Source organism: Nymphalis io, chromosome 3, assembly GCF_905147045.1.
Source record: "Nymphalis io chromosome 3, ilAglIoxx1.1, whole genome shotgun sequence".
NCBI classification, from domain to species: Eukaryota; Metazoa; Arthropoda; class Insecta; order Lepidoptera; family Nymphalidae; genus Nymphalis; species Nymphalis io.
Window position 1 is genome coordinate 2250037 of NC_065890.1, and position 25117 is coordinate 2275153.

Sequence of the window (25117 nt, forward strand, 5' to 3'; positions counted from 1 at the left end):
AAGTAGTATATTATTTGCTTACATTATCATAAATAGTATTAGTATTTATACATACAACTAGAATATGCCCGTAATTTCGTCTGCGTGTTAGGGGGAATACCCGATTAGGTAAAAAAGTAGCATATGTATGTCCGTGGGATTCAAGTCGGTTCCATAGTAAATTTTATCAAAATCGGTACAGAGATTTAACCTTGTAAGCGTAACAGAGATACAGTTACTTTGTCATTTATAGTATTAGTATAGTTACAACACACGCCAGTGACTGTACAATTAAATTAACGTTCGATTAAACAGTACAAGTACATTTGGATCGATGCGTTAATTACTCATATATATATATACACACATATATAATCGCATAATATGCATAACATTTTTATGTTAATAAAGGCCTTATTGTGGCACATTTCTCGAGATGGCCTCATATTGCAAATTGTTTCTTCAACTACCTTCTACCTTAAGCGACAACGCTACGTGTACACATAACACCCAATTAAAGAACTTTTTTTTTAATCGCTGGAAAAACGAATTACGCGTTTTCACCACGGGAACCGTGAGGGGGTATGTGAGGCTCGCCGTTATCCAAGGCGCCGAGTGCGTCCCGAACATCGGAATACCCACTACAAAACCAGCGGTACCCTTTCCGTCTTAACGAGGTGCGCCACGGGATGGCTTGCGTATGCTACCATGACACCGAAGTACAGAACTGATTTAACCTTGCGGATTATTGTATCTATACCAATAAATGAGGAGACGTTCTTATGTAACGCCTGAAAAACTACTAAGTCCAATATACATGAAACTTATACCAGAATATTCAGCGTATTTCGGAGAAGGCTTTAGTGTATAAAGTTATTATGTACATAGACGTGACAAGCGTGAATTTAATGTTCATTTGTAAAATAATAAAATATAATTAACATGAATGACACACAAAAGTGACTTTGTCACATTTCAATTGATCGTCGTGAATTATTGAACGATATTAATTTTATTATGAATAAAATATTACGTTTTATAACGATTTTTGAATAAAAAAAAATAATGCATGTTTTATTCCCGAGTTCCAAAGGTTACATAAATTCATTGAAGATATGCAACAATCTAGATCATATCACATTCTAAGAAATGTAAAGACTCCAAATGATTATTCAGAGCGATGTTTATGAAATGTATATTGTTACCATTTTAGTCATCCTAAAGATTTCAATATGAAATATTACGACTATATAAACGTTGCTTAGCGGCTGTTCAGTTAAAAAACGAATTCGCTCTTTCTATCATTATTGATTTGTCATTCGAAAGAAGAAGACAGCATTGTTTAACTAAGCACTCTTTAACTAAACAACGTTTGTAAATGTTGTGTCACAATTCATATCGAACATCGTATCAGCAATGACTTTAAATTAATTGGCATGAGAATTATAATAATCAATGAATTCTTAAAGAATTATTCTGGCTTATTGTTATTGTTAAAATAGTATTAATTGATAACGATTATTACATTCAACGAAATATTGATTAATATTTCGTTTCTACAAGCTTTTATTGAACTTCAAATGTTTGTTAGTTAGTTTGGGTCGAATCTTGCAAGCTGTATTGGAAACACTTACTATTATCCTACGGAGTTGAAATTTTACGTGTCGATCTGTCAGCATTTTTTTTTCTCTGGAAAAACGCGCATTTACGCGTTTCCCCTACACGAGGTGTGGGGGTAAGGCGCCGGAATACCCACTAAAAAACAAGCGGTACCCACTTCGTCTTTTCGGGGGACGTCACGGGATCGCTTGCGCATCCTACCGTGAGACTGTCAGCATTTCCTGATACACACCGACTCATCTTCAGACCAAATAATCTCTCAACGGTGTTCATACATATAAAAAAGTGTCTTAATTTTTTTTCTATTCATTTATTACACTAATTATGCACACAACTCTGTCCTTAATCGCATGGTCCACACATATAATTCAAAATACTCAGAAATAGATCTGTTCAGCATGTCAAAACTAGCTTTTAAAAAAGCTATAATTAAAAAAGATAAAAATTCATTATAACACACACACACACACACACACATCACACACACATCACACACACACACACACACATCACACACACACACACACACACATCACACACACACACACACACACACACACACACACACACACACACATCACACACACACTCGCACACATACACGCACATATTGGATTCCCAACCCGTAAACAGTTTTACTTTTACTACCGTCTTCTAGTTATTAATATGTTTAAGTTACCTGTGTAATCCTATTTTGGTTTTAATTATATGTTATATAATAGTCAATATATCAACTTATGTATAAAAACTGTTGGATTACCAAATAAATAAATAAATAAATAAATAAATTTCTTATTACTAACTAGAGCGATAATTAAATAAGTTTTTTTTTGTTTTAAATCACACGAAGCAATGATGATAAATTTTGTGAAATGTATTATTTTTTGCTACATGGCGTTAAGGCAAATAAATATTTGCGTACGAATAATTTTTTTTTTATAAATTAATTAACTAATTGACTGTAACGCAAGATTGATCTCATCTTTAACTGTTCATACTCCGTGTCGTTTGCCCCGATTTAGTGCCTACAATTTCTTTCAAATACCCACATTTAAAACCAACCTCGGACACAATTCTGTTATACCTCGAATATGTAGACAATACAATGAACTCGCAAAAAGGTTCTGTTCTTTGTTTTAGTTCTTTATGTCATGTCACTTTAAATTTGTTAAGTTCTTAATTTTACTATTTATATTAGCTGTTACTTAGTTATATGTGATGGATGCTGTGGTTTCCTGTAACTGAGGGAGCACATCGATTTATAACTCGCATATTATATTAAAACTTTTCATGTGTATTCCTTATTGGCGATCCTAATAAAATAAAATAATAAGAATCACTTTTTGCCATTTACTAACTTTTTTTAATTGTAAATCCCACCGTAATATGTATGATTGAAAGATCTTAAATTTCAAAATTTAAAGCCTATTAATGTCTTACTGATAGGATAAGACCTCATCTCCTTTTGAGGAGAAAGACTAGGAGCTGATGCCATCACGCTCCTCCATACGACACATGCAATTTTCTTCAAGATGAAAACACAAATTAAGCACATGAAAATTCGGGCTGAACCAGCCGGATTTTAAATTCCAAGATAATAACTGAAGTCATTGTTATTAATACAGGTGTACACGGTCCATTTGTAATTATGAATATTATACATACATAATTAAAAAATACTTCAAAGAATGTTGCCTATATACCGTTTACGATTTACGACTCTCGATTCATATAAAAGACGTTAAATAAATGAGGAAGCAGTTATAGACATTGTTGCTTTCTACTAAAGCTGTCAATAGCTTGTTCGTTGAAGAGTATTGCTGTTGATGAGTAGCGTCGTTAAATTGACGACGACGGTTTCGCTATAAAATACAAAAGATCTAAACCGCAGACGTTTGAAATTTATGAAGGCAAAAACTTTTACAAGCTATGTTTTCATAATACGCAATTATATTTTTATTGTTGCTACCGTAAACTAAATATATTTATGCTTTCAAATTAAAAATTTAAATTTGGTAAAGTGTAATCTATTTAATCAAATAAATTTATACGATGTTTGTTTGAAAGGTCTTATTTTTTTTATTCACAATTTATGTAAAAAACAAATCTATATATGTGTTTTAAGGACTTAAATCATTGTAATCGTTTCTGAATGAATAAAGACTACATATCTTGCACATATCTTGCGTGTCTAATTTCATTGAAATTCTACCACATGTGTATTCCTTCTGTAATAAGCTTCAAACCTTCTCCTCAAAAAGGAAGTGGAGGCCTTAGCCCAACAGTGCGACATTAACAGGCTGTTACCGACATATCTTGAAACTATAATCGTTTTTTTGTTAGTAAACTGAAACGAATTAATATAAATTATATTCCTCATAAAATACGAGTATAAAAGAACTGTAAATGTTACACTGCTGGTCTTAGGCCTTGTCTCCTCTTGAGGGGAAAGATGGGAGCTTGATCTACCACGTTGCTCCAATACGGGTTGGTAAATAGATACACGAGTCTCAGAATTTCATTCGACACTTGTCAAGCGAGACTGTTTATGTTACGTGCACGAAATTTTCTTTGAATTTACATAGAAAATTCCGTGGTGTTTGCCCGGGTTTTGAACCCGTAATCTTCGTTTACGATTCCTTTCCTATTCCTTCCTTATATATTAATAATATCTTCTATATTTTCGTCTTTGATAATCACAGCTTTCAAACGTAGAGACGTAGGTATATTTATTAATCAATAATTGCATTGATAACTCACGAACACGCTACGCTTCATCGAGGTCACCATTTTAATTACCTTTCATTCTACGAGAATAACTTTAGCAATCGGCCTTTGACCTATCGTAGGACATCCATACACTTATAATGAACGCGTATTTGTTTCCCAAATAGAAATTACGTTACAGCTACTCCCGTCTTCGATGATTTATCGATCTCCGCTTCCAAACACTAAATGTGACGTGTATCGCTTCTTTGCCAAGTTTTGCATGTTTGTTTCAACTATTGTTTTATTTAATACGGAATATTTTGCCAAGATATCCTATTTTAAGACGATTTTCTATTTCGTTCAATAATTAAGATGTAATGTGATTGAAAAGACTCATTATCAGTCGTTGACCTCGCTTTACCAACATGAAATATACTAAACGTAAATAAACGATTATCACAAAAATGTTCTTTTTAATCTAATGAAGGACTGAGTACAAAATTATTTATTTATGTTGGTTTAATTTAAAAAAATCGAAGCAAATAAATTAATGTAAATTTTTTTGTGCGTACTTCGTGCCTGCTTTACATTACTTTCTCTTCTAAATATGGTAATTTACTGTTCATCAAACGATGCATAACGGCTGTGCGATCGGTTTTGTTTGTGACTGTTGTATGCGCTGTCCGAACATGTAATATGCTTATATATTACACTGGGGAAACTTCCATGAGGCGCACTAAAGAGGTTTATTAAAGAATAAGATAGTAATACTGAAGATTATGTCTTATAGAAATTAAAAATATTAATGATTTGTCTATTTTTTGTTTAATTTAGTACAGGCAGATCACCTTATATGGTCACCATCGCCCATCCCCATTGACATTGTAAGAAATATTAATCATCCCTTACATCGTCCCATCTCATGTACCTTGACCCGTGTTTGTAGTTAAACTGACTTAATCATTTCAAAACGTAATAATACTAAATGTTGCAGTTTAATGGTAGAATGTGTAAGGTGTTGGTGGTATTACTTAAGCGGCTTGCAAAAATACCTAGCACCATGTAAAGTCTGCATATAGTTTAAAAATTGTTAAAATAGCAGTGGAAATTGAAATACCTAATGCCTTTCTTCTTCTAAACAGCAGTAAGATTTAGTCACAGGCAAAAAGTTTAAAACAAAATGAGTCCCACAGTAGACAGAGTTTTAATAATGTAAGAAATAGATTATAATTACTTCTTTCAAAGTCATCGGATAATAGCGACTGCTTCCCGTAACGTATTGCATTTGCTATCTACTAGTAATAAAATAAAAACATATGTACACACCACCGATGTACATAATTGTATTACATATCTTGGTTCTGCCAATATCGGCATAAAAGTATAGTGGTAAAAGTAACAACTGGGTGGTGATGATAATAAAGGACAGGTCATACGTGCCGCAATAATCCAAACGAGATACGTTTTATAAGCCAATCAATCATTTATTGCTTTGTCTCGTCTCGTACACGTGACCACGTACTCCTTATCTGATAAGGAGCCATAAATTTGTGTCGTAATGTAACATTAATGGTTTATATATTTCGGAATTTATGTTCACTTATATGACTTATTTGTTGTTCGCTGTTTATCGTCGATTGCATATTATTATTGTGTGAATAAATCAAAATGAATAGCATTTCTCAATTAGTTTATGCATTGGAAAACTATATGCGAAGATTTATTTTAAAATCTGTATATTCAGAAAATAAAGACACGATACCTGAGTTACATAATTTTTTTTTCTTTTATTCCATCTAACATATTCAAAGTCTGAATCTTTACTTATTAAATCGTTACACTTTTTCGATCGATTATCTAAAATCTAGAACCAGTTCGCAAAGAAATATAAAAACATCCGTTGAAAAGAAATTCTGCGGGGTGTTTTTATCTCGAAGGTCATAATTGTTTTACAAAAGTCAATTAACACGGTAATTTAATTTAAAGAATTTAAGTGTATGTCCTAAGATGTGTCGTCCAAAAAGTCGTTTGGTTTGTAATATTTTTTTTACCACACAGACGTTTGTTAAGTTACACTATATTCTCGATTAAAAAAAAAACCTAACAATTATCTAGCCTAAAATAGTTCTAGCCCTGACTGGTATAATGATTGGAATTTTATTTAGAGATTAATTGGAAACATCGATTCATCTGCCGAAACACTTTACTTGTAAACATTCGAAGAGTACTGTAAATATCTGAAGTTGTTTATTGATACAATGTTTCCGGTCGAGTTTATCTGTTATTCGACGTTTCTGCTCTAATTGATCAGAAAATTGGAAAGTTATCAAATGTTACCCAACAATTTGATGCTACATCAATGCCAAATTATAATTAATTGACGTCTTTTTGAAATTTAAAGTAAGAATAATACAAATGAATAACGATAATGTACGCTGCTTGTTTACTTCTTGTTATTATGATATCGCGGAAAGCCGGAAAAGGTTAGATGTCATACATAAGGAAACTAAAATTGTACGACTGTACGTGTTGGATTGTACGTCGAGTAAACATTAATTTATTACATTTATTGATATTAAATTATTACAAGAACAGTGACAATATTTCTTATTTAAATTTATCTTGATGGTATTTTGGCTTTGCGTGAGCCTCATCCACTCATATATTGTACCGCCAAACAGCAATTCATAGTATTGTTGTGTTCCGGTTCGAAGGGAGAGCGAGCCTTTGTAATTACAGGCACAATGGACATAACATCTTAATTACCAAGGTTTGTGCTGCATTGACGATTTAAGGAATGGTTATTATTTTATGGGCGGGTGTAAACACTGACCGTCAGGTGCCTCTTTTGTCAGTTCGCCTACCTATTTAATAAAAAAACTTACATTATTCTCATTTAATTTTATTGGGTACAAAGAACTAAGTTGTTTTGAATTTATTCGTACATAAATAGATGTTTGTATCTTTTTAAACTAGCAACACGGTATTGACGTCACTAATTTTGGTTTTCTTGCAAAGAGTCAACAATTAAATCAGTGTAGTTAAGAAAAACCAGCTTGATAAATACTAAGAAAATGATTCATTTACGAGGCTTACGTGATCGAATCAAATACGGCGTAATTATATAAAAGAGTTTTTCTTGAACATCATTTAAAACTTATATTGTATTTAACAATTCTGCAAGCTACAATTCATAAAATATTGGCATTTATAAAGACACTGTACAATTAAGTCAAAGAACGACAGATGCGTCATTGTTCTACGATCATGACGAATTTAAGCTATTGCAGGAAAATATGTCATTGCTTAAGATGTAAAAATGAGCCGATATGGTCCAGTAGTTAGGACACATGAGCCTGAACCGAAGATTGCTGGCTCAAACTCTGGTGAGCGACACTAATTTCATGTATCGGATGTGTACGCAACAGCTTCCTTTGAATCAACGTAGTGGCTTCAAGCCTTCTCTTTAAAAGGAGAAAACGCCCAGACCAGCTATGGCAAATTTTGCAAGCTACTTTCTTTTATGATTTAAATTCTGTGTCTTTGTGGATTTATTAAAAAGTCATGAGATCCCATCGATTGTATATAAGATGTTAGCCATGATTGATTTGTCACAAGTACTGGTATTAACATAAGCATCATAGATGATGATTTCAGTAGATAGATATATAAGTACCGATAACATATCTTAAAATGGTTTCGGATAAAGCCTTTATATATTTTTCAGTGGCTCGGGTGAACGCTCGGCGATTACGCCGTTCCACTTCCAAGTTTCATTTATTCATAAGCACAGCGCCTTTCAAGCTCTGACCTTTCGTTCGTACGTGTATTTTTATTCATTCATTCATATTCAGTCAAGGGTCCGTTATACGTTATACAGTGTTTCCTAAAAGGTTTTTGTTTCTTTTGAAATTAACATGAGCACAAACTGTATTTAAGTTAAGATATTCGTTAACCTAGTTTCAAATAACTATCGTAACACAATTTTGTGGTTTTAAACTTTAAAGAAAAGTGCATTACAAGATACCTTGTGCAGTTGCCTAATATGTGTAGAGAATAAGTGCCGTGACCAAAATAGGTCAAGCGGACATATCCTTGTTTTTTTCGGTTTTCATGGAATGAACTGACAAATTAAAACTGAATCTTCTCAAAGCTACTTCCAAAGGCACCGTCGTAATTTCATCTAGAATTTCATATTAATTAAATTACACATCCATTAACGTAACCACTTTATCTAAAATGTTTTTCATATTACATTCGCTTCCCTCTGCGAATCACTTAGCTCGCCCATCGCGCAGCAGTGGGAGCCGTAATAGTATTTATTGTACGCTAGATGGAATTTAAAAGCCACAATGAAATCTGTAAAGGTCACGTATTTTATACATGAAAAATAAGATTAATGGAAGACAGCATTAAAGAAAGAAAAGAAGGTTCTCTTTGTGTGCGCGTATTATATAATCGACATATAATGTTTGTGTTTATATATGAAGTCGCTTCAATCAATGTTTTTTTTGGATGTATCCCTAAATTACCGTTAGCTACCTAATGGTGGCTTGCAACGGAAAGTATTATGTTGTTTCTGATATATAACGTAAATTTAAAGTAAACTTTGAAAATTAAATTGCGTTTTGAATTGTACCGATGTTTTAATAATGTCATTGAAATTTTTCTTACGAAGTTTATGCTAATCGTTTTAGGAGATGACTCAATTTTTATCATAAGCTGAGGTGCCGTCATATTTAATTATTATATTGTGTCAGTAATTACTTTTAACACGAAATATATAGGTAATTCTTATATGAATTTTATGATTTGAAATATATTTGAATATTCGAAAAGTATTTACGTTTCCATATTTGAATGGAAGTTCTCATTTAACTTTATTACACTGAAGAGCCAAAACATTTTCACTAATAGCAAAGATAACACGAGCATTGCCAAGATATTGATATAGACACAGACAAATTGATCTATAAATTGTATTGTCCGAATATTATATTAGATCGTTAAATAATATGTATACATGTATATAAATGTATACATGATCGTTAAATAACATGTATCTGTTTGACAATGTAACTGTTTGACTGTATTTACAGATATTGAAATCTTTAATTTTGCCTTATATTTTGTGCATAAAGCTTAAATTGTTTGGTACTTGATGATATCACTAGTACTTGATTTTTATACAAAATTTAATGTAAATACTTAATTTATTACAATTAGTGTTCTCACTGTGGCCGAATTTAAATCATAATAATTATGGATAACTTGAAGAAATTTCATGTTTCGAACCCTTTTTTAGTGTTAAATAAATTTTATTTTATTGATGAAGTTCGTCAACTTAGCTGCCAAACAAATTAGTCCTTAAATAATGCTAGTTTATATACCTTTAATATATAGTTTTTTTATTACTTATATACAAAATGGTTCTCAGTTGAGATGTACCTGTGAAAACAGCACATAGATCTTGTTGAAGATCGCTGCTCCCTCCTGTGACCTCCCCTGTCTTATTGTTAGGCAAAGACCTAAGGAGACTTTAGAAGATTGTAACTCGATGCTCTCACCGTATCAGGGGGAAATATTGTAAGGTGTAGATTGCACTTTATCGGTTAAAATTCCATTGTTGTTTTTAATAAGCTTTAAACTTTCTCCTCGAAAGAAGAAAATGTCTCTGAAATTCTGGCATGCCTTGGTTAGCCGAGTTTACCCACCCTTTGATGATTTTTGCAAAAAGTAATTAAATAAAGTTTTCCTATTTCTAAATGAATAAATTAAATATTTTCCTCATTTCGTTGTAGTTTATAGATATAAGATTTAAAATTGTTCAGAGTATACTCGTATATGTCGATCGACTGAAGAGCAATTAGTGTTATGTGGGCGCTTTTTTTTCAATAATTGGATTCAGCGCGTATTGAAAGTGCTCGAGCGGTAATTGCGTTCGTTCTCTCGGGACTGCCTGACGAAAATCCAATTTCCATTCCAGTTAACTCTGAAGGTCTTCAGCTTTGTATTGAATTTCATTTTGTATCTCGCCGTCCTAGAAAATTAAACTTTTAATTGAAGATTCTAAAATGTATAAGCGATTGACTTTTTGTAACTTCGACTTCCGTGGACTTTTAATATGGAGTGGAATCTTGTGTAAAGCTTTTGAAACTATTTTATTTCTCAAATCTATGTTATTAAATTAAGTAGGTATATGTTGACATACATAGGTTTAACCTTACTGGCTGCCCGTCTCGACTTGTGTTTCGATTATATATATATTTTTATATTTGTGCAATAATACATAATACTTAATAAATCAATGAATGAAAACAGCATACCACGGTCCATTTTCCTCGTTACACGATCTAGCTAAAAATTGTCTAGAACTCTAATAAAATGTTATTTACGTACAAATCAAACAGATCAGTCAATGAAACGTTTACTTTATTATTATTATTATTTTAAATAATAATAAATCATACGAGATTTTGTTTTGATACTGAACAGGCGCCGTCAGTGGAAACGGAAACGGTGGACTAATAAATAATTATTTTTTTGATGAGAAACGTTAGTCGTTTAAATATAAATAATTAATGTTCCATTGATTTAAATAATGTGTATGTGTATATCCAAGAATTTGACTGCCTTAAATGAAATTCTTCTAAAGTCCGATTATTATAACGTACCAGACCACCATTAATATCAGAATTGTCTGACTTTAAGATGTTTTTATTGAAAAATAATATTCATCATTTTCATACATTTACCTTACTAACCGTTACTCGTTCAATCCGTTACTACAGATTGACTAAAATTGGTTATCTATCGAATTAGGCCTCGTAGACAAAATTATTATTACCCGTAAGCAAAACAAATCATTTCTTGTGTTTGTAGTAATCATAAATAATAAATTGTTTCTATGAAAGCAATTTGAAACGTAGCGGTGAACTTCAAAGTAAAATGTCAAAAACGCTCTCGCGCATACATTAATTACTATAATTATTTTATTTAATGACGCCCGTATAGAGTTCCGTATCGAAATTTAAACAATTTTGGAAACTTAAATAAAAAAATTAATATAAGTATAATGTAAAATAATGTTGTCTTTACAGAGGAGGAGTGTTATCACTGCATGGCAAGTTTGGTCGCGTCAAAAGAGAAGATGTTCATCACACAAACTAAACTCCTGAACGAGGTCACCTGGAAAACTGTGATGCAGATAGCTAAGAAACATGCCGTAAGTTTGATGTTCCCTCTTTTAATACTCAAAAATAAATTATACATCAACAAACAATATAAATAAGCACGTTGGATTGTAAAAAAAAAGAATAAACAAAAACAATTTAATTCAAAACATTCGCTGTTGTAGTACAAAGGATTTTAATGATAAATTAGTTTATTACGCATTTTCAAATCTTTATGATCGCTATGTTACATCTAAAAACAATTATCCTTAGCGTTATAATTATCAAGCAATTATTAGCTTACTTTGCACAATTCCATGTGCTCCTCCATCTGATCGATTACGTTTAAAAACTCTTAAAAATGACAATAATATTTCTGTCATTTTTATTCTTTATATTTTTTAAGGAACTTACGTACGTAATATGTATGTAATGTAACCCTTGATAAAATACCGTCACGTAATATACATTCACACTATAATAATACTCTTAATACCTTATACATATTAAATGAAACAAAAATATTTTATAATGATAAGTGGTAATTTACCAAAACCCCCTACAAAAGGGAATCGCGTGACTTTCCTCGCTATAAACCGACGTTATCGTATAAGGTACATTTTAATTATATACGACGCACGCAAAACTTTTTTGTAGAGTTATGTTTACCATTAAAATGTTGAACTGAAAACTTACTGTAATAAATATTCAAATATTACATGTAATAAATCCGACTCGAAGGACCATTTTATGTATGAAAATGCTTTACGACTACAAGTATCAACTTGTTTTATTTAAAGATACTAAAATTGAATATTTTATTATCTGTAAAGTTTAATTTAATGAACCATATGTTTCACATAAAATAAGACATACAGCACATTTAATCAAACACTCGGTATTCACACCTGAAACCCTAACCTAGGTTTATATTTCACTCGACTGCCGTCCATCTGATGTCACGCGTATTAAATTATTATGGTTTGCTATTTTTAATCGTCGATAGCAATATCTGGCAGCCAAGGACCAGAGGTCAGGAACCGGTCGTCACTATCGAATCTATAAATTCTTAATGCGTTAGGGTGAACGACTTGGACACGATCGAAACTAGACTATTTGTTAAGCAATTTATTGATTTTAGCTTCTATGGTAATGTGTTTGTTGTCATTTGAGTCACGTTGGTCTGTTTGTTTAATTTTATATGTCTTTGCTTTTATAGTAGCATTTCTTTTATGATTTTTGTATAGATTTTCATATTCCAATATGTATATATATTGCGATGTATACATTATTTTTTTTTTATTAAATAAGATGATGGACGGGCAAACTCACATAGACATTGGCGCTGTAAAAAATATTAATCATTCCTTACATCACCAATGTGCTATCAACCGTGAGAATTGGGCTTGTAGTTACTCTGACTTACGCTTTATACCGGAACAAAACAATACGAAGTGTTGCTGCTTGGCGGTAAAATAGCTGTTTTCTCGGTGGTATTTCGGTGGTATATGCCTATACGGATTTACACAAAGGCCTACAGTCCAAAGTTCCGATAACAGTAAAACAAATTAATACAATTTATTTATTAGAATCACGAACAAAAGTAAATATGATTCAAACCATATTATTTCTAATTGTTACCAGTTAAATGTTAAATGTACTCTTATTTACAGATAATTATAAAAATACAAAATTTCTTCTTTAGGAACATCGAGAGCAAATAAACAAAAAAAAAATAATAAAAAAATCATTTCAAACTACAACTACAATAATTTAAAAATAATTTAAAACAATTATATTCATTGACGCCATTACAACTCTTAAAAAGCTATATAATACATATATAGCAAACGCAGTTAGAAATAACCGTTTCCCAATCTCGTACAGCATCGCATCTTGTTTGCAGAAGTCGGCTGCGCAGCACCTGTCGCGGTTGTCCGGCGCGATCGGCCCTGAACGTATCTACGCCGATTGGCAGTGGTGGATCCTTGCCGCCCTGCCCTTCCCCCATCTCGTACGAGTGCTCGACTGCTTCTTCCACGAAGGAATCAAGGTATTTCTATTTGCATTGTATTAAAATATGCTATGTTTAAATAACATTTGTGTTTTTCTATAACTGTTATCGTATATTTAGTAAATATATTTAACAAAAAAAAAAGGTTTTTCCTGACTTTATCTTTCAATCTTCAGGTATTCTACAGGGTAGCTCTCGCGATCCTGATACTGTTTCACAAACACTCGACTAACCAAAATTCGGAATGGTACGCTGAAGCAACCAAGAACGGAGTTGATCACGCAGTCGACAAATTCTGCAGGAATATGCCTGCGTCTCCCACCAAACTTCTAAGAACAGCTTTTAGTATAAGGGCTTTAAGGTGGGCTGATGTTCTTTTATCTTCGTTCTTCAAAACTAAATTAAAGTATATTCATAACAATAATTTTGTTTTCTTCCACAGCTCACAATACATATCCCGAGTGTTTATAAAGACAGAAATGACGCTCAAATCGAAACAGGTGATAACAGGGTCACGTCTCGTGAGGTCCCGGTCATCTGACAACCTGCCCACCAGCCAGTCTCAAGTCAACATACAGATGATGTCACATACCCTCACAATACGCGAGGTAGGTTTAATACTGATGTGACGTTAACTTATGAAAAATAATATATAGATTTAGATCTGGCAGGTGCTGAAGAAAAATATATTAATGAGGTTTATACAAAATTAAAAGCAAAAGAGATCTAATTATTATTTAGATAAAGAAAACAATGGTCCTATTTTTACCAATGTAAACAAATTAAACAATTCATTGCCGTTAACGGCATAATCGGTAAATGGTTTGCTTAATAAATTGTCTGTGTTAATATTTATGGTTATTGATCTAACTGATGAAGGGAACGTTCTAACTACACCAGATGCACTTCCACGCAGTAAATGAAATCTAGGTGTATATATAAATTGAATTATATAAATATAATATTGTGTATTAGAAATTATTTTACTTGATTTGCAGAGAATGTCTGAGGAAACGTGCAAACAGATGGTATCGTACACGAAAACATTAGGCGTGGCTTTCGCTTTTGTTTCTCATTCAATCATTCGGTTGAAATTCTAACACAACTAACTTCGATTACATCGAAAAACTATAAAAGTTCGATGATACAATTCATGAGTCTTAATTTCTTGTAAAATACATCCTCTGTCTCCCTTCCTCTTTTCGAATCCACGTTTTTTTTTTTAATTTTTGTTATGTTTCGATCCGTGTAGCGAGATTTTGTGAATACTTATCATGTTGTGTTCTATCGATGTTATCATTCGACTCGAAACGTTTTTCATCAGACAGATAAAACTACACCCAGACAAACAGTTCGAAGTTCATTTCGCCGGCTTTGAATGGATTTTTTACTATTTACGTTTTTGTAAATGTTTCGATGTGTTGTATTATGTTAAGTAATTCGAAATTTTAATCGTACTGTGTTAATTACGTATCTATTTGATTACCTGAGTATTATGGCATGTGTGTGAGATGGTCTGAGACGGTGGTATCGAGAAAAATGTAAGTTGTTTGAACGAGCAGTTGAATATAGCTTGATATTATTAACATATGTGAAAAGATTTTAGATAATAGTGCTGTGACGGCATGTTAAACGATTGTTTTGTGTGAGTGCTAACTTTGTGTCGATTTTCCTGTTAGGGCTCACATTCGCCGGGCCCGCGCGCCCTTTCGATGGGCGTTTATCCAATCCAAGCGATCAAGTCGCAGATTCTAGACCAGAGCGAAGTAAGATTACGTAGTGTTGTCACCAAACAAACCTAAGTGTCGCCCATTATGAGCTTGCGACCAATATCGATGTTTAGATGCACCGCTTGCCTCTATTTTAGGTGTTTAATTTATTATTATTATTTTGTTGAAGCAAAACTCCGCTTTCTGAAGTCGTCGAGAAAAGGTCGCTTCGATTTTTTTTTTTTTGTTTATTAATTTTATTTTGCATTTGTTGTTGTAAGTGTGCGCGGAGTTTGATTCAGATTTTGTTTTGTTTTTTTCCGTTCTTAAGTTTATTTCGTTTATATAAGAGCTAAGTAAATTTTTTCTAAACGATTTAAAAATAAAATCTGATCAACTCAGGCTAAAGTTTTGCATGATTTCTCAGTTCAGTTATGCTAGTGACGTCATTCCTCCAACTAAAAACAATTACAGTTGTAACATTAGGCCAAGAAAATAAGACTGAGTCATTTTATCACATGCGCAGAATCAAAAGCACCCAAGTTAAATAATCAATAGTCTCACATAGAATTTAATACGAACACGTTTCGCATATATTATGATCGCCGATCAGATCACGTTCATCATCATCCAGGAGTGTTCACAGAGTCCAAGATCCTCTCACCTGGCCCTGTGGTTCCCATTCCCTAACGCGGTGTTCAGCGACCAACGACAGCATTCATCAGACCTCCGTCAGAAGGTTCGCTAGGGATTCATGTTTCAGTACTATCTTGTGGGGGATATTTTGGTGGCTTGATAAAATGTATAAGAATTACCTGTTTATATCTCTCTATATTATATTTCATATATAAATCCCTTTCGACTACGTTTTTTGTAATATTAATTAACATACTTCATTACTTGGCTTTGTGCAAACTCATCTCAAGGATAGGTAGATAAGTACGACTCGCTCATAAGATATTCCACCGGAAAACAGCAGTCCTTAGTATTCCGGTTCGAAGGGTGAGCGAACCAATGTAACAGGCGATGCATATAGGAGGGACATAACATCTTGGTTCCCATGGTTTGTGGCGCATTGGCGATTAAAGGGATGAGTAATATTTCTTACAATGGACGATGATGACCACTTACCAACATCAAGCCCATTTGCTCGTCCGCCTATCTATTCTCTAAAAAGCGTGTGGGTTCCACACTATAAACAATTATTGTTGATAGTGCGTTCTACAATTGCCTTATTCTTGGTTTTTTTTTTTGTTTTTTTTTTTAATACAATACAAAAGGTAAATGAGAGATATAAACACACTAATTTTAACGTCACTGCACACATTTCTGGTTGCAAATGGAAGAGGACTAAATGACACACTATCACCGAATCAGTTCACGATAATAACAATCATGTTTCGTTGTTCTTTTTTATTCTATTGCTAGCTTCTTCGATTTAGATTGTAGAATTGTAAAAATATTCATTAATTTTTTATGTCTTTAATTATTATAGTTTATATTTGTTATTCGAGACAATTTTACCATTTTCGTTATTATTATTTATTTTTTTTTTTTTCATTTTTCACGTGTTTATTAATAATTATAAAATGGTCGAATTGTCTCCTTTTTGATTCTAGTCTAATACGACGTTTATTTTTATAATATATTTTTTTGTTAATATAAATTGCATGTTATGTCGTTTGTCTGTCGATTTATCTAAAAATTTACTAGATATTGTCTACTTGTTGTATAAATGTTTAGATGTTCACAAGCACTTGGCACTCGTAGCCGTCACTAATATGACACGACTAATGCCGTGCCGTTACTTGTTTATCTGTTTTAAGTAATCTATTTATTAATATATCCATTTTGTATGTCATAGTTATCGAGAGTATGTTTTTAATTTTTATTTTTTTTTCGATTTTAATGTGTATTGATAATCCGATTTAGTGATCGTTGTGTACAAAAATATTAATTATTATTTTAGATTTTAGTATTTGTAATTGTTTTTTCTTTATATTCGTTCATAATCCGAGTAGATCGTTTTGATAGTATAGACTTAGATAATTTAACAGTTATCACGCATATAAATGTAAAAAAAAAAAACGAAATCATTACACGCTACAAACAATGATTTCAATCATACATTAATCCTGTAATATAATTATTTTTTTTTTTGAAATATTAATACAATAACACGTTTATATCGCTACGATTGACATAAAACTAGATCAAAGTTCCATTGAGTTTGAATTTTAAATATAATTTGAAATTAGAATCATCATCATAGACAGTTTCAAACATAACATCACTAGACACGATCAGTATAACGAGATGTAAGACGGTAACTCACACATATACAATATATTCCAGCTGTTCACTCTCTGGTCGTGGTTGCCGGTTCGTATCACGATGTACCAGCCGGTGCTGCTGTACACGACGGAGGAGCACGGCTGCTCGCTGACGACGTTCTACGTTAGGGTCGAACACCACGAGCCGACCTTGCTCATGATAAAGACTTGCAACAATGAGGTGAGTGGCCGAATTATACACACGTAACTCCCAAAATGTATCATTTCTCTTTTCAGTTATATAAATATGCAAGGACGAAACAGTACAATAACTTTTTTTCACTTAGTGTCGATCGATTTTTTTTAATTGAGATTGAGAAGTTTTAGTGTTACCCATAAAAAAATTAAAATAAGGGTACGAAAAAAAAATCATCATTATGAATTCATTTTTATTTATTTTTATTTTTTATTTAAAACTAAACTTAAATTACTTGGTGATAGGGCTTTGTGCAAGTCCGTCTGGGTAGGTACCACCCACTCATAATATATTCTATCACCAAGCAGCAACGCTCAGTACTGTTGTGTTCCGATTTGAACCGACGTTATTACAGACACAAGAGACATAACATCATAGTTCCCAAGGTTGATGGCGCATAGGCGATGTAAGTGGTATAATTTCTTACAATGAGAATGTCAATAGGCGGACCACTTGCCAGCATACCTATCTAACACGATAAACAAAATTGTAGGTATTTGGTGCGTATTGCTCGACGAGATGGTTCGAACGCAACCAGAAGGACGAGCGCGGTAACAGACAAGCCTACTTCGGTACCGGAGAGACATTCCTCTTTAGGTAATGCATTTTTCTTATATACATATAATATAACAGCGACGAATCCTCAAGTATTTTCTAGTCTTACTCCTTAAAAGATCTCTTTGCTTTTCATGTGTCTATTTCTCATAATATTAATCATTAGCTAATTTACTTTGTATTTGAATCTTAATTTCTGTCTCAAAACTCTACTTATAAATATGTGTGTATGTAAGATAAAAAAGCGTTGAGTTAAGTTTCGTTAATTCAATTGCCGGAATAGTATAACAACTGATTTTCTTGCTGGTTATTTTAGGTAGAATCTATTAATATTTTCCTGTGAATTAACAATTTTAAAAGAGCTTACTTGAATAAAACTTGAATGTTATGTTTACATTTCACTTTAATGATTATTATTGTATCCGTGCTTAAGTTTAAATAATTTATTGCGTCTCATATTAAAATGCTTTTAGTAATTTAAATAGCTTACGCTTCATTGGTGGTAGATAACTTGGCAACGTTGTCTTTGTCTTCATATATTCTGACAAGCTTTAATTTAATTTCATTTTTTACTATGTATTGATCAAATTTTCGATTTGGTTTTTATGCCGGTTCTAATCAAACGAATGTGCAAAAATTCATTCGCGTGCTTTATTATTTTATAATAGTTACAATATAATTTAATAAATTTAACTTTTTTTTTTAGTATACAGATTAAATAAAAGCTTGTCTTTAAATTCTTTTTTATTTATACTTTTTATATAATATATTTTATGTTTTTAATTTTGTCATGTAATAGATTCTTTAGTTATTACTTAAGTTTTGGCTTCAATTGTTTATTAATTTATTTTCTTAAACCAATTGATATGATATAAATATTTTTAAATGATTCATAAAACACTTGTTAAACTATTATATCAATTGGTTACTTCTTGGGTTCTTCGGGTAAAGGCTTTCGTTTCGTTTTCCTTCTTCACTGACAATCGCTCACGGTCAACACGAAAACTTTATACATTTTACCTCTTATTTACATTTTTTTTTATATATTTTTATTTTTACATAATATAATTATATAAATAACATTGCTATCTGACATCAATGAAACTTTAAAAGTTTCACATAGAGCAAACACTCAACTTTTACGATAAACAAATTCTATTTTTTTTTTTTTTGTTTTCTTCTGAAAACTATACACATTATAAATTTTCATCTATTTGAAATTAATCGACTTCGTTTTATTAATTATAAAAGTGAACACATAAAATCTCCTTTTACTTCACTCTTTTTACATTTTCTTGTATCTTTGTTTTTTTTTTCTTTTCTTTAATGATTTTTTTTTAATAGTATTTATATATACAGTAGATAAGTAAACTAGAATACATTAGCGTCGAATGTAGTTGCGTAAACTCGATCATCCATTCTTTTATTCGTTAATAAAATTTTAGCTTTTATACGATATGCATAAGTTTAATTCTATAAGCGTTTTATAATACTTTTAATGTAACTTCGAAAATACCTTTTAATATAATACCTACAGAAAAAATATTCAAATATAATGCAATTTTTTTTTACCAAAAACTTAACTGTCCTATATTATCATCTTATGTTATAAATACGAAAAAGCTAAGTGTTTAGAACGCGGTAAGCCCAGTGGTAACGCGGGAATCCTAACCGATGATCGTGGGTTCAAACCCGGGCAAGCACCACTGAATTTTCATGTGCTTAATTTGCGATTATAATTCATCTCGTGCTTTACGGTGAAGGAAAACATCGTGAGGAAACCTGCGTGTGTCTAATTTCACTGAAATTCTGCCACATGTGTATTCCACCAACCCGCATTGGAGCAGCGTGGTGGAATAAGCTCCAAGCCTTCTCCTCAAATAGAAGAGAGGAGGCCTTTAGCCCAGCAGTGGGACATTCACAGGCTGTTACGGTTACGGAAGTGTTTACGCTCAAGAAATGGAATTTCTTTAGTGAAACTCTTTACTTGCATTTTGTAAAAGTTTTTATTTCGTACAACATACAGGTAACAATTTAAAAAAAAAACGGATGAGACTCGAGCGAAATATGACAGAAATATATCATTATAAAAAAAATAATTGTTTTATGTTGCAACATAAAACAATTACAATCTAAAGATGTAAACGAAGTTCCGCATTCAAAGTGTGCAAAAATTACCTGCATTGGCAAATTTCTTGAGAAGTATCGCTCTATTGTTCGTGTTTAAGCGATCGTTTTGCTATTCATAAATATTTCTTAGAACTAAAAGATTTATTTGATGAACAAAAGAGTTTTACAAGTAACGACACCTTCGATACTATTATCGTTTATCTAAATGCATAATATGCATTTTTATCTTTAAATGAAACTTGAAATTTAATATAAAGAAATCTTCTGAAATAGGATATAAAGAAAACACGCGACGCGAGCGTCCAGAAGCTAAAGCGTATATATGTACAATGTCTATGTGATTCTATTAGGTAACTAACGTAAAATCAGGCATCGAAGGTTGTCATTTGAAATTCGCATCTTGAATTTGTTGGGGGGGGGGGGCTTAACCCCTATAAACAACAACCCTTATCAACCTTAAATTCGAGATGCGAATTTCAAATGCAATCCCGGCATTGGTAATGTATTTATATAAATTTTTAAACAAATTAACCATTTGAATAGTACTTCAAATTCTTATTACTTTTTTTTTTAAATATACTGACTTTTTAAATTGTTGCCATAACAAACGTGAAATTTCGCTTTGGAACACTAACTTTAATTTTAAAATATATCGCATAACATACAAATATAACATTAACATATCACATAAGACAAGTGAACTAGTTTATGACAGAGACAAAAGATTAGAATACCAAGTACAAATCTTCGGTCTATCTAATTTATTGTTTAAGAGAGATGAAAGAAACGGGATCGTATGAATGGTGAATTTAAATTGAATTTGTACGTTTTTTTTTTAAGTCAATGTTATTCGATAAACATATATTATTCGATTAAATTTTTTGCCGGTCATTCATATTCAGTACAAATTTGATTTAAATGATAATGATGTATGTGTGTATGTATGTATGTATGTATGTATTAACACAATCGAGCACAATCTCGAACACCGTGTCAGAAGTCCCGCGTTCGCTTCCAGCCTTTACCCGGAGCGCGCCAAGTACCCGTGGGTGGGCTGCTCCATCGGCGCGGACGGCAAGGGCGAGGAGCGGGTATCGCACGCCTCCGAACTCTTCATGGCCGCTGACTCCAAGATGATCACCATCGGAGGAGGGTCAGTCCCAACATGTCCTATCGTAACACCTCTATTTCAGCCTCCACCCCGCTAGAGCCAAGTACCCCTGGGTAGGCTGCGCGAAAAACGACTCCAAGGAGGAGGGCGACACGAAGACTACGCATGCTAATTCGCTCTTCATGGCTGCCGATAACACGATGATCACTATCGGAGGAGGGTAGGTTCTATTTATTAAAAGGTTTCAACGGTTGAAACTTGTAGAGCAAGTCGACGTCTTCGATTGGATTATTTAAAAATAAAACTCGAAAAATAGTCGCTTATAAAAGGTAAGTGAACATGTTCACTCGAATGATAAGCAAATAAAAACCAATGCGATGTAAGTACGAGAACAACAAAAAAGAAAAATTTAATTTATATTTATATTTTTAGTAAAAACTATTATCTTGTATACTATTTCTGTATACAAACTTAATATCCACACGACTTAGTATTATATCGCTTTATCTTTACTTTTACAGCGATGGACAAGCCATATGGATGGACGAGAACATCCGCTTCGGTAAAACGGACCGCTGCTCCACCTTCAACAACCCGCCCCTCTGCCCGAGCGGTGACTTCGAGATACGCGTGTTGGAGGTGTACGGCTTCTCCGGAGCCTAGGCCTCGATGTCGATATATCGATACCGACATCGATACATCCGCCCGCCGCCCAGACAATACGGAGTGGTGTAATCTCGATTTGTGTCTATGATCGCTCCCGAATATCGATGTCTCGCCCAGTTCGAGTGAATTCGCTCGACTCGTATCGAACAAATTCGCCGTCATCGAATGCAACGATTATATTATTTGAAAGTATTAAATTAAATTCTGCACTAGGCAGTTCGGCGGATTCACTGAATGTATATACGCTTAGCGAAACTTCCCTTCGCTTTCGGAATAGTGCATGCGATATTAAGTTTTACGCTCACGTATTAAAATATATAATCGCACGCACCGTTTCGACTGAAGTTTTTCTAGTGTATGCGCGTGCCGGTTGAGAGCATCCGTAACGAATATATCAATATTTAATCCGTGAAAATCTAAACCATCCTCGTACGTCGGTACTTTGTTTAATTAAATTTTATATCTAATAGATATTCGTGAGTTGTATTCGATAAAATTTCTCATAATTGTGAGAAATGATTCGATCTATGATTATAGCCCCCTTGCCGTCTCAACGGACTGTATTTATATTCCTATAACTATTCTAGGTGTGACCCCGTAGTTAACGTGAACACAGCTGTCCCATCAAGACAACGAATCGGGGAACTCAGGTTGTTTCGTATTGAATATATTTAATCAATATATAGTTGTATGTGTGCGAGTACAAATGGATATGTCGTATGTAACTACTAGGGAAATACGCTTACGTAAAGCAATATTCGTCGGGCATAGCCGTGGATTGGGGGGTTTGTTTCTGTCGAGGTGAACATTCCAGTGAAGCGTTAAAGGTCGTGAAATTATTATAAACTGGATCTTAATACAATGAACTCAAGGTTCGTAATCGATTGGCAACGACAGTATTCGGTATCGTATAGAGGAATACATCATCGCTTTAGGCTTGTTTTCAATGTACTCAAAAACGTTATAACTTGTCTTTGCTCACAAAATGTACCAAAGATGTTTATCGTAGTCGTTTCGTAGACAAATGTTTGATTCCCATATTATACATAAAGTACTGTCTACCAAAATTGTCTATGGTACTGTTTATTATCTATTTCGCTTATATATAATTTTGGCAGGCAGATTAAATGTACGTATTTTATTGGTAATATTTAAATTCCGATATTTCAAAAATGTTTGGATTGGTCGAAGCATATCGCAACAGTGATACATATCGTCTTATAATAGCTGTGTCAAACTGTAAGCTATTTTGGAATTTCGCACAATGGATTTAGATCCATAACCGCGTGCGATATTTTAAATAATTTATATCCAGATATTGATCAGCGTTTCAAACATTTGCCTACGAATTTTTGTCGAAGTTATAGAATAAAAAAGTAATATGAAGTTTTATAATAGAAAAGAAATTAAACTTTATCATACTCTGTTATATAATTGCTTAATATATGGCGTCGGATAATGGGTTGCCAAATGTATGAATTTACGCGGTTATCCCATAATAACACCAGTAGACACTGCCGCTCCATGCGTAATATAGTATTATTTACAAGAAATTTGAAGGAAATGTGCCAAAAATGGACCATTTGGAATCAAATATGGCTGGAATGGTATTGTCTATGGACGTTCGCTTCAATTTATGTATGAGATATTGAATATTTACACAATCGATGTGTAGTTGTTAGATTTCATATTTCGATGAGTGTATATTAGGAATGGCTTATGGCGAGTTCTACCTGATTATTTTTATGATGTCGAATGAAATTAATTATGTTCATATAACGGCGGTGATGTTCACTCACAGCGTACACGGTCCGAGTCTGCGACGACGGGGGCCGCCGGCCGCTTGCGTCATTTCGCCTTCTGTTTTGCTACGTCAGTGTAAATATTTAGTTTATTGTCTCTGCACATTTAAGTTGTCTATGTTTTTCTTTTCCTTAAGTCGTATTTACATAGAAACGTTAATGTAAGTAAGATTTTGTTTATTTTTTTATGTTATTTTTGTGTATTATTATTAATTACAATGTGTAGAGACGTGTTCGAACGTAGTGAAACTGGGAATTGCCACGGTACTAGATACGACATGTTTTCTGAAGCCTAAGACTTGTTTTAAATTCAGATTATTTATATAATTTATTAATTAGGTAAAAAAATAACGTTTATAATGTATATTATTGATTTGCCTCTGTGGACAGTGGTCCAAAATGGTCACATGTTAAGTTTTAGGGAAACTATAATATTATTTGTTCGCTCAGTTATTTGAGTAGAGATGGCAACACATAAATCTTTCAAACGCAAACTTGCACGCCAATTGAATACAGCACAGATTATATTTGCGTACAAAGGTGCCTGTGTTGCCAGCTCGGTACCCGCTGACCGCAGGAGGAGCGCTAGCGTTGTTGCTGTTAGCAATTTATCGTTGATCAGTGTAAAGTCTAGTCTTTATTCTGTTTTTATTCTTTATCGATATAGTATCTACATATTTACGAATTGATATTTGAATACGTGCGATTTCGCCCCCTGGGGCTCGTAGGCTCGTGGTTAGTTAGTGTATAAGTACATTATATGTAAAGAATATACAGTTATTAATCTCTGTTCTCCTTTCAGTATTTGTGGTGTAAGTTTTTTTTTAATGAGAAACATATGCGTTATGACAAGTGTGACGGCTCGCATGCTTGTGTGGTCGTGAGTGGATGCCGGATGCTTTGATTTGTTAATGTACTGTTACATTCGAATAGTTTTTCGCCGCCGCCCGAGCGACGGTTTGAACTCGTTTATGGTAATGTAAATGTTGCTTTATAATGTCTACAAAAAATATATATAATCCCATATACAGGCCGTTGTTTTATTTCTTTTATTATTAAAAACTTCTTTCTAGACGTATTTTTTGGTGTAATATCCTTACTATAGCACGAACTGACAGTAT

At 32.9% G+C, this 25117-nt stretch overlaps 1 protein-coding gene across 6 annotated transcripts in view; it reads left to right on the forward strand.

Annotated features, from left to right (window-relative positions):
* Nucleotides 1-25026, forward strand: part of LOC126781298 (GTPase-activating protein skywalker) — a 74449-nt gene extending 49423 nt beyond the window's left edge. The window contains exons 5-14 of one of the 6 annotated variants that reach the window (XM_050506225.1): nt 11409-11533; nt 13387-13533; nt 13671-13855; nt 13937-14102; nt 14493-14522; nt 15174-15260; nt 17559-17717; nt 18226-18329; nt 21436-21570; nt 22050-25026. In XM_050506225.1, the coding sequence (XP_050362182.1) occupies nt 11409-11533; nt 13387-13533; nt 13671-13855; nt 13937-14102; nt 14493-14522; nt 15174-15260; nt 17559-17717; nt 18226-18329; nt 21436-21570; nt 22050-22191 (1280 nt within the window). In that variant the 3' untranslated portion in view covers nt 22192-25026. Of the gene's footprint in view, nt 1-11408; nt 11534-13386; nt 13534-13670; nt 13856-13936; nt 14103-14492; nt 14523-15173; nt 15261-17558; nt 17718-18225; nt 18330-21435; nt 21571-21610; nt 21749-22049 lie in introns of all 6 variants that reach the window. The other 5 variants (XM_050506223.1, XM_050506221.1, XM_050506220.1 and 2 more) reach the window with 5 other exon arrangements.
* The last annotated feature ends 91 nt before the right edge of the window (nt 25027-25117 follow it).